The 11,125-nt window shown below is 37.6% G+C and overlaps 1 protein-coding gene across 6 annotated transcripts in view; it reads left to right on the top strand.

Moving 5' to 3' along the window:
- The first annotated feature begins 57 nt into the window (after positions 1 to 57).
- DZANK1 (double zinc ribbon and ankyrin repeat domains 1) overlaps positions 58 to 11,125 on the top strand; it is a 92,567-nt gene continuing 81,499 nt past the window's right edge. For 2 of the 6 annotated variants that reach the window (XM_087445663.1, XM_087445660.1), the window contains exons 1-2: positions 1,641 to 1,853; positions 4,879 to 5,032. In XM_087445663.1, the coding sequence (XP_087301789.1) occupies positions 1,745 to 1,853; positions 4,879 to 5,032 (263 nt within the window). In that variant the 5' untranslated portion in view covers positions 1,641 to 1,744. Of the gene's footprint in view, positions 128 to 1,638; positions 1,854 to 4,878; positions 5,033 to 11,125 lie in introns of those variants that run through there. The other 4 variants (XM_087445661.1, XM_087445662.1, XM_014790058.2 and 1 more) reach the window with 4 other exon arrangements.

Here is an 11,125-nt window from a genome sequence, read left to right as displayed (position 1 = left end):
AGGGGCGGAGCTGGTTGCTAGGAAGCGGGTTTCCACCAATCACCTGCCCCGCAGTGGGCGGGGCGCGGCTCGCAGCGTCTGTGGTAACCCGGACTGCGATGCAGGAAAAGGCCAGAGGCGGTGAGAGGTGCGTTCCCTAGCTGCGGGCGCCGGAGGTACCCCGGGGGTCCCTATCCGGGTTCTGGTGGCCGGCGGAGGAAGAGGAGAAGGAGGGCCTCCTTTAGTCCAGCCGAAAGGGAACGGGCGTCCCTAGCTGCCCCTGGTGGGCGGGGACGGGAACGACACGGGGTTCCGGATCCCGGCGGTGAGGGGTAGTCTGGATGGAGGGAGTTGAGAGGTGGGCGGTGCTGTTGATCCCACTCTGTCGTTTGGGCGTAGCCGATCCGCCTACTTCTTGATCCCCGTCGCTTGGGGCCACTGACAGCATCAGCCTCCGAAGGGCAGCTCCTAGTGGCCGCGCGAATTATTTATTCCTCAACTATTTTTAGTTTGAACTAATTTTTCAACTATTTTTATTTTAACTGCCTCTCACTTAAATGGAAGAATGAGGAAGGGCACCCCTTGAGCCCAGCCCCCGTTCTGTAGGAGCTATTACTCTACTATCAGTATCTGCAGTTTAAATTCTTGGCCTCCTGTCTGAAACTATTCAACCAGGCATTAAGTTCACTCCTTAAATTTAGTTATCCTACTTTTGGGAATACAGTCTGTGACAAAGTTCAAATCCCAAGATGTTCAGAGCAGCATTATTTAGAATTGCAACAGCCAAAACTAAAAAGAAACTAGTAATAGCCTAAGTCCCCAACCACAAATTGATAAGTAAATACGTGGAAAATTATAAATGATAGAGTGAGGTGCAAGAAGTACACTAAGAAAAGTTGAATGAATATTTAGAGTACAACTGAGTAAAACCTACACATCCATAATCATTGAAATTTGAAAAGGCCATACAGAGATGTAAATGGTTGCTGTATTAAGGTGAGGGTCGCTTTTTTCCCCCTGAATCCTTTATGTATTAAAAATTATGACCTCACACCCCCCCCCCCGCCCCCTATCCCCAGGAGAAAGATCAGTAAGGCCTCCATACCCGTACTTAATTATTTATAAATACAAAAATGGAGTGAGAGACTTTTGTGTTTGTTGCTCACTGTTTATATCCACGCCAACTTGCTTTCAGCTGAGGCATAATACTCGGCCATCCCTCTAGAGTTTCTTTGCAGCTTTGAAATGCAAGAACCACTTGGCCACAGCTGCAGGGCCTTGAACTTGGAGCTTTCCCAAAGGAGTTGGCTCTAAATTAATGTTTAATGCTACATACAGAGTTACTTCTGTTCCTCTTGTGTGATGACTTGCCCTGAAGCCAAGAGAGGTGGCACACTAATAAGAGGCAGGAAAGGGTGATAATGGTCAGAGGGAGCTCAGATCACATCGTTAGTGATGGTCTCTGTTCTGACATATTCATTTAATTTTCCATTTAAGATAATTCCGTTTCCCCATCCCGTTTATTCGTACTCTTCCCAGAAGTGAGGCAAGTATTTAGAGACTCAAAACCCCACACAAGACCTGAAACAATTATTTCAATTAAAAATTGAATAATATTTGTAGGTGGTGTATTAACAGTATTCTCTTTAGTTTTTGCTAGTTTTACTGTATTTAAATGAGGTGCTTCTCTTCAGCTTTTGTGTTCAAATATAGGTGCCCATTGGAATTTATTTTCATCCACTTTTTTTTAATGTAAGGAGGGAAAATGACTGCTGGTTCAGTGTGTGTCCCTCAGATCATACCACTGCGAGTGCCTCAGCCTGGAAAAGCCAACCATGAAATTGATAACAATACACTTTTGGAAATGAAATCGGGTAAGAATCAAATGTACTTGAAATCCTTTAAAATAATTTTACTGTACTCTTTATGTTCATCTGGTTGTTGATTTACCTCTTTGCATGCTTTCTATGGTCAGGACCTCAGGAAGTTTGTAAAACTTCCAAAATTTGAAACAGTGTTGTACCTGGTGGTTGATAGAATGGTGTGTATTTAGATTACAGAGGTTAGCTTTCACCAGTGTTTCATTTGTATAGGTATATAGTTGCAGCAGTGCCTTGACTCACGTTAGCCAAGGTAAGATGTCCCCGTGCTTCCCCAAACTTTCCCAGGATTCTTCTTATTTTGCTGGGATAATAAATTTGACTTAGAAACAAAGGCTTTCCAGTCAGACAGGTTGAGATTGAATCCTGGCTTTGACAACTTCTAGTGACCTTCAATACTTAGCCTTTCTGAGTCTCAGTTTCCTCATTGTTAGACAGTAATAATAATAGCTACCATTTAGAACCATTGTAAGGATTGAATGAGTTGATATTTTATGTGAGATGCACAGGGTCTGGCACATAGTAATGCCAAAACAAATCTTAACTATTATTACAGAAATAAAGCAGTGACTGTATTTCCTGGTAATGCTGGAATATATATATATGTATACACATTCATATATATATATATCTACATACGTATGTATACAAAAACATAATTTTTTTAAAATTTTATTTATTTATTTTTTTTTTCCCTGAAGCCCCAGTAGATAGTTGTACGTCATAGTTGCACATCCTTCTAGTTGCTGTATGTGGGACGTGGCCTCAGCACGGCCGGAGAAGTGGTGCGTCGGTGCGCGCCCGGGATCCGAACCCGGGCCGCCGGCAGCGGAGTGTGTGCACTTAACCGCTAAGCCATGGGGCCGGCCCAAAAAAAACATATAATTAACATAAGGAGAAGGGAAAGTTTTATAGATAAAACATATGAACAAATACTTGTTTAAAAACCTTTGAGATTCCAATTAAATATTTCAATAACTGATATGTGTAAAAACTATTTATCTATATTTATGGTGGTGTCTGTACTTCCTAGACTGAGAGTTCCAACTAAGAATATGTTACGTTACGCTATATTTCCCTTTATCTTAAAAGCTAATATTTTTAAAAATTTTCAAGCCAAAATACTAATTTTAATAAATGTGGCCATAACTCTTAGAAGAAATTGGGTGATTATTGACAAATGATGATATAAATGATATGGTATCCAAATTCTCTAATATTTAAATTGTTTAGTAAATAAAGAGGTTCTACAATTCAATAACAAAAAGAGTAATAACCCAATAGAAAAATGGCAAAGGATGTGAAAGGCCATTTTATAGGAGAGGAAATATGAATGTTTTTTAAACATATGAGAATGTGCTTCTATCCACCCCTGTACGTGCTTCCTGAGCAGACCTTCTCTCCCACTTTATTTACTCCATTGCATTCAATCACCACTTGACAGAATGTATATACTTATTTGTTTGTATACTGTTTGTGTGTTCTTCCTAAAACGGAGGCTACGTGAGAGCAGGGACTTTGGTCACTGGTATATTCCCAGTGCCTAGAACAATGTCTGGCACATAATAGGTATTCAGTAAATATTTGTTGAGTGATTGAATGACTCTTACTCAAAATGCAAGAAATATGAGTTAAAACTACAAGACATTGTTTTTTGTTTTTTGTTTTTTACTGAGGATATCGGCAAAAATAAAAGAAAAATTGATAGCACACCGTATGGGTAAACAGGCACTTTCATGCATTGCTGGTAGCAGTGTAAATTGTTTCAACGTTCATGGAAGGAAGTTTGTCAATATTAACCAAAATTACAAATGCAGAAATCTTTTGACTCAACAGCACTAGTTTTATATATTTTATGTACATAAAAAGAATTTTTTACAAAGTTATTTGTTACAGTGCTTGTAATGGCAAAATAAAGAAAAGGAAAAAGAAAAAGAAAATAGCCTAAATGTCCATCTGTAGGGGATTGGTTAAATTGTGGTTCATATGTATAAGGAGAGAATACAATGCAGTCGTAACAAAGAATGAGGACACTCTTTATATACCAACATAGAACACTATCCAAGGTAATATTGTTCAGTGAAAAAAGAATTCTTTGGAACAGGGAATGGCATGCCCGCATTTCTGTTAAAAGAGAGGGAGAAATAAGAATATGTACATATATACTTGTATGGATGTAAAATATTTTTGAAAGTATACTCAAAATACCATTGATTGCCTTTGGCCAGCTGATACCAGAGATGGGAGGGAGAGTTTTAATTATATATCCTTTTTTGACATTTTTTTTAAAAAATTGAGATATAATTGACATATAAGTTTCAAGTGTACGAGATAATGTTTTGATATATGTGTATATTGTGAAATGGTCACTACAAGTCTGGTTAACATCCACCACCTCACATAGTTAGAGATTTTTTTTTCTTGTGATGAGAACTTTTAAGATCTACTCTCTTAGCAACGTTTTTAACCTTTTGAACCTTGAATCATATGAATTTATTATCTTTAAAATTTTTCCAAGAAGTGTAGGAATCGTTTACCAAGTCCAAATAAAGTGTAATTAAGGCGTTTCTGAAGCAATGCTCAAAAAATTAAAAGTTAGCTTCTGCTTTCTAAATGGGTGTTGTAGTCTTAAAACTGACTTCTCTATTTGTATCAGTGCCCTACTGGAGAGGCAAAATAACATAATAGTTCAAGAGCGTGGGCTATGGATCAACCTAGCCAAAGTCAAATCACAACTTTGCTGTTATTTAACAAGTTTCTTAACCTCTCTGAGACTCAGTGTTCTCGTCTATAAAGTGGATATAAAATAGGAACTGTCATATAGGATTGTACAGAGGAAATGAACTAATTCATGTAAAGCCTAGTGCCTGGCACAGAGAAAGAACTCACTTATTGTTAGTTGTTGTTATTCATTTCTACAATACATAAAAAAAGTCACATTAAGTAACTGACCCATGAGCATTATTCAGGGACTTGCTACTTTAGTGTTAATTACAGTTATCCTGTTTGGGTTTTTCAGACACCCCAGATGTCAACATATATTATACCCTGGATGGCAGCAAACCTGAATTTCTAAAGAGAATTGGTTATGGTGAAAATAATACATTTAAGTATACGAAGCCTATTACTCTGCCTGATGGAAAAATACAAGTTAAAGCTATTGCAGTCTCTAAGTAAGTTAAGAGCGTGGTCATTAAAACAATTTATAATGACATTATGTTTTAATTTTATTTATTTCTTCCTGTGAGAATCAGTGCTGGATTAGAAGGGCACTAAAGAAAAAATTATTTTAATTTCAGCATGTATACGTAACTTGTGTTTTATTTGTCTTCTATTGACGTATACTGTAAAGTGTACAAGTCATAAGAGTACAGCTCAATGAGGTGCTATGTATATTAATACTGTTTTTATTTTGATTTCCACATTGGGATTTTGAGAAGGGAGAGCCTTTCTGGGGTTTGGGACCTCTGAAGAGATTCATCTGGCTCTGAAGAAAATACTGTTTTTAGTGGATGGTTCTCTTATTCCCCAGGACCCGGCTTACAACCATCACTATTATTCTGTTTTATGTTGTGTTGACTTAACTGGCTTTCACAACTACTGTCATTTCAATTTGTTGAACAGTAGCTGCTTTATTCCTTTCTTTATCCTTTCTTTCCTACTCAATGACTTTTTCCAATTTTCAAATATAGAAACACCACTTAATTTGGAAACCTTCACCGTGTGTTGTAGAGAAAAAACTCAAATGCTTTACAGGTCTGTGTGTCTGTGATAGAGGAAGTATTTTGCGCAGCAAGACAGGTTTGGCCACATTTTTGGAACACTTTTAAGCCCCAAACCAATACCTGGCTGGCCCAGGTACATTAGATACAGACTCTCTAGGCTTCCCCTGGTGGCTGAACTACTACATGGCTTTTTGAGGAGAGCCACAAATTCTACACCACAGATGATAGCTTTGACATTTGAAAATTAAAAAAAAAATGAATAAAATAAAAATGAAACAAAACAATCCCCTCATGCACATTATTATTCTTTATTAAATATTGGAATTTGTGGCTTTTTCCCACTTGCCAAACTACTTCTATCAAAACCAGTCATCTTAATTATCATTGAAAATGAACACGCTAAATACTCTGGTGCCTAGTGCTGTAAGGCAGGCCCCTTTGATAAGCTGCAAGTGGTAGTAAAATGAAGTAGTAATCAGTGACTAACTATGTAGTTTAGAGGAGTTAATAAAACTTCCAAAAGAGTCTAAAGAATAAGTGCATCCCTCCACCCCTTTTGACCACCCCCCACCCCCCTAGCCCCTAGTAACCGCCAAAAAGTTCTATCTGTCTGTGTGTTGGTTTATCTTCCACATATGAGTGCAATCATGCACTGTTTGTCTTTCTCTTTCTGGCTTATTTCACTTAACACAATACCCTCCAGGTCCATCCATGTTGTTGCAAATGGGAGGATTTTGTCTTTCTTTATGGCTGAGTAGTAGTCCATGGTATATATATATACCACATCTTCTTTATCCAATCATCAGTCGAGGGACACTTGGGTTGCTTCCATGTCTTGGCTATAGTGAATAATGCTGCGATGAACACAGGGGTGCATAAGCCGCTTTGGATTATTGATTTCAGGTTCATTGGGTAGATCCCAGTAGTGGGATAGCTGGATCATAAGGTATTTCTATTTTTAATTTTTTGAGGAATCTCCATACTGTTTTCCATAGAGGCTGCACCAGTTTGCATTCCCACCAGCAGTGGATTAGGGTTCCCATTTCTCCACAGTCTCTCCAGCATTCATTGCTTCTTGTCTTGGTGATTATAGCCATTCTGACGGGTGTAAGGTGATATCTTAGTGTGGTTTTGATTTGCATTTCCCTGATGACTAGTGATGTTGAGCATCTTTTCATGTGCCTATTGGCCATCTGTATATCTTCTTTGGAGAAGTGTCTGTTCATTTCCTTTGCCCATTTTTTGATTGGGTTGTTTGTTTTTTTGTTATTCAGTTGCGTTGAGTTCTTTATATATTATGGAGATTAATCCCTTGTCAGATATATGGTTTGCAAATATTTTTTCCCAGCTGGTGGGTTCCCTATTCATTTTGATCCTGGTTTCATTTGCCGTGTAGAAGCTCTTTAATCTGATGAAGTCCCACTTGTTTATTTTTTCTTTTGTTTCCCTTGTCTGAGTAGACATGGAATTCAAGAAGATCCCTTTATGGCTGATGACGAGTAGTGTACTACCTATATTTTCCTCCAGGAGTTTTATAGTTTCAGGTCTCACCTTCAGATCTTTGATCCATTTTGAGTTAATTTTTGTGTACAGTGAAAGAAGATGGTCTACTTTCATTCTTTTGCAAGTGGCTGTCCAGTTTTCCCAGCACTATTTATTGAAGAGACTTTCCTTTCTCCACTGTATGTCCTTAGCTCCTTTGCCAAAGATTAGCTGCTCGTAGATATGAGGTTTTATTTCTGGACTTTCAATTCTGTTCCATTGATCTGTGTGTCTGTTTTTGTACCAGTACCATACTGGTTTAATTAGTATCACTTTGTAGTATGTTTTGAAGTCAGGGATTGTGATGCCTCCAGCCTTGTTCTTCTTTTTCAGGATTGCTTTAGCTATATGGGGTCTTTTGTTGCCCCATATGAATGCTAGTATTCTTTGTTCTATTTCTGTGAAGAATGTCCTTGGGATTCTGATTGGGATTGCATTGAATGTGTAGATTGCTTTAGGTAGTATGGACATTTTAGGTATGTTTATTCTTCCAATCCAAGTGCATGGAATATTTTTCCATTTCTTTATGTCATCATTGATTTCGCTCAATAGTGTCTTATAGTTTTCATTGTATAGGTCTTTCATTTCCTTGGTTAAATTTACTCCTAGCTATTTTATTCTTTTTGTTGCAGTTGTAAATGGGATTGTCTTCTTGAGTTCTCTTTCTGTTAGTTCGTTGTTGGTATATAGAAATGCAACTGATTTCTGTAAGTTGATTTTGTACCCTGCCACTTGGCTGTAGTTGTTGATTATTTCTAATAGTTTCCCAATGGATTCTTTAGGGTTTTCTACATATAAGATCATGTCATCTGCAAACAGCAAGAGTTTCACCTCTTCATTGCCTATTTGGATTTCCTTTATTCCTTTTTCTTGCCTAATTGCTCTGGCCAGAACCTCCAGTACTGTGTTGAATAAGAGTGGTGAGAGTGGGCACCCTTGTCTTGTTCCTGTTCTCAGAGGGATGGCTTTCAGTTTTTCTGCATTGAGTATGATGTTGGCTGTGGGTTTGTCATATACGGCCCTTATTATGTTAAGGTACTTTCCTTCTATACCCATTTTGTTGAGAGTTTTGATCATAAATGGATGTTGGATCTTGTCAAAAGCCTTCTCTGCATCTATTGAGATGATCAGATGGTTTTTATTCCTCGTTTTGTTGATGTGGTATATCACATTGATTGATTTGTGGATGTTGAACAATCCCTGTGTCCCTGGTATAAATCCCACTTCATCATGGTGTATGATCTTTTTAATGTATTGCTGTATTCAGTTTGCCAATATTTTGTTGAGAATTTTTGTATCTATGTTCATCAGGGATATTGGTCTGTAGTTTTCATTCTTAGTATTGTCTTTGCCTGGCTTTGGTATCAAGGTGATGTTGGCCCCATAGAATGTGTTGGGAAGTGTTCCATCTTCCTCTATTTTTTGGAATAGGTTGAGAAGGATAGGTATTAAGTCTTCTTTTAATGTTTGGTGAAATTCTCCAGAGAAGCCATCTGGTCCTGGACTTTTATTTTGTGGGAGGTTTTTGATTACTGTTTCAATCTCTTTACTTGTGATTGGTCTATTCATGTTCTCTATTTCTTCTTGATTCAGTTTTGGGAGGTTGTATGAGTCTAGGAATTTATCCATTTCTTCTAGATTGTCTAATTTGTGGGCATACAGTTTTTCAAAGTATTCTCTTATAATCTTTTGTGTTTCTGTGGTATCTGTTGTAATTTCTCCTTTTTCATTTCGAATTTTATTTATTTGAGCCTTCTCTCTTTTTTTCTTGGTGAGTCTGGCTAAGGGTTTGTCAATTTTGTTTATCTTCTCAAAGAACCAGCTCTTTGTTTCATTGATCCTTTCTACTGTTTTTTTAATTTCAATTTCATTTATTTCTGCTCTGATTTTTATTATTTCCCTCATTCCGCTGACTTTAGGCTTTGTTTGTTCTTCTTTTTCTAATTCTGCTAGGCGTAGTTTGAGGTTGTTTATTTGGGCTTTTTCTTGTTTGTTAAGGGTGTGCCTGTATTGCTATGAGTTTCCCTCTCAGATGGCTTTTGCTGCAGCCCATATGAGTTGGTACGGTGTATTTTCATTTTCATTTGTCTCCAGATATGATCTGATTTCTCTTTTAATTTCATCAATGATCCATTGGTGGTTTCGTAGTATGTTGTTGAGTCTCCACAGCTTTGTCACTTTCCCAGTTTTTTCCTTATAGTTGATTTCTAACTTCGTGGTGTTATGGTCTGAAAAGATGCTTGTTATGATTTCAATCTTCTTAAATTTATACAAGCATGCCTTGTTTCCCAACATATGGTCCATTCTTGAGAATGTTCCATGCGCGCTTGAGAGGAATGTGTAATTTGCTGTGTTTGGATGGAGTGCTCTGTATATGTCTGTTAAGTCCATCTCATCTAGTTTTTCATTTAGGTGCATTATTTCCTTATTGATTTTCTGTCTGGATGATCTGTCCATTGATGAGAGTGGGGTGTTAAGATCCCCTACTATTATTGTGTTGTTGTTAATATCTCCTTTTATTTTGGTTTGTTTTATAGTTGCTTTATGTACCTTGGTGCTCCTGTACTGGGTGCATATATACTTAAAAGTGATATGTCTTCTTGGTGGAGTGTCCCTTTTATCATTATATATTGCCCCTCTTTGTCTCTCATTACCTGTTTTATCTTGAAGTCAGCTTTGTCTGATATAAGTATAGCAACACCCGTTTTCTTTTGTTTGCCATTAGCTTGGAGTATTGTCTTCCATCCTTTCACTCGGAGCCTGTGTTTGTCTTTAGAGCTGAGATGTGTTTCCTGGAGGCAGCATATTGTTGGGTCTTGTTTTTTAATCCATCCCACCACTCTGTGTCTTTTGATTGGAGAGTTCAGTCCATTTACATTTAGGGTAATTATTGATATATGAGGGCTTGCTGTTGTTATTTTATCGCTCTTTTTCCCGTTCTTTTGCATTTCTTTTGTTTCTCGTCCTGTGTGTTTTGGACTACCAGTGCAGTTTGGTAGTTCTATGTGGGGGTTCTCTTAGTTTTCTCTTTCTTTATCGTGTGTAATTCTGTTCTGATTATTTGGTTAGTGGTTACCATGAGGTTTGTATAAAACATCTCATGGAAGTGATAGTCCATTTTTTGATGACCTCTTATTCCCTTAGACTAAGTCAATTCGATCCCTTTCCTCTTCCCCTTCTATGTTATTGTTGACACATCTGATTCCTTCTTGTGTTGTGAGTTCGTGTTTAACATTATGAGGTTATATTTATGCTTGGTGTTTACCTTCCCTTGATCTTTGGTTTTATAATTATTTGCTAATCTATTTTGATAGAGGACTGCAATTTTTCTGGTTTTGTCGACCTGTTTTCCTCCTCGTTCAAAACTTTGAATCCCCTTTCTCTTTTTTTCCTCAGGGACGAGGGCCTTCTTGAGCGCATCTTGTAGTGGGGGTCTTGTGGCAGGGAACTCCCTTAGCTTTTGTTTATCTGGGATAGTTATTATTTCTCCCTCATATCTGAAGGATATTTTTGCTGGCTAGAGTATTCTTGGCTGAAAGTTTTTGTCCTTCAGAATTTTGAATATATCGTTCCACTCTCTTCTAGCCCGTAAAGTTTCTGTCGAGAAATTGGCTGAGAGCCTGATAGGAAATCCTCTGTATGTTATTTTTTTTTGTCTAGCTGCCCTTAATATTTTTTATTTGTCATTGACTTTTGCCAACTTTACTGTTGTATGCCTTGGAGAGGGTCTTTTACTGTTGATATATTTTGGAGATCTATTGATTTCATTCACTGGTATTTCCAGCTTCTTCCCCAGGTTTGGGAAGTTCTCATCTATTATTTCTTTGAACAAGTTCTGTGCTCCTTTTTCCCTCTCTTCTCCTTCTGGAATACCTATAATCTTTATGTTGGATTTCCTAATGAGTTGGATAGTTCTCGGAGAGTTTCTTCATTTCTTTTTACTCTTAGTTCTCTTTCCTCCTCCATCTGGAGCATTTCTGCATTGTTGTCCTCAATATT

This window comes from Ceratotherium simum, chromosome 21, assembly GCF_057802395.1.
Source record: "Ceratotherium simum simum isolate JZ-2026a chromosome 21, ASM5780239v1, whole genome shotgun sequence".
Classification (NCBI taxonomy): domain Eukaryota; kingdom Metazoa; phylum Chordata; class Mammalia; order Perissodactyla; family Rhinocerotidae; genus Ceratotherium; species Ceratotherium simum.
Note: the sequence above shows the minus strand (reverse complement) of the source record. Positions and strands in the feature narration are given on the sequence as shown.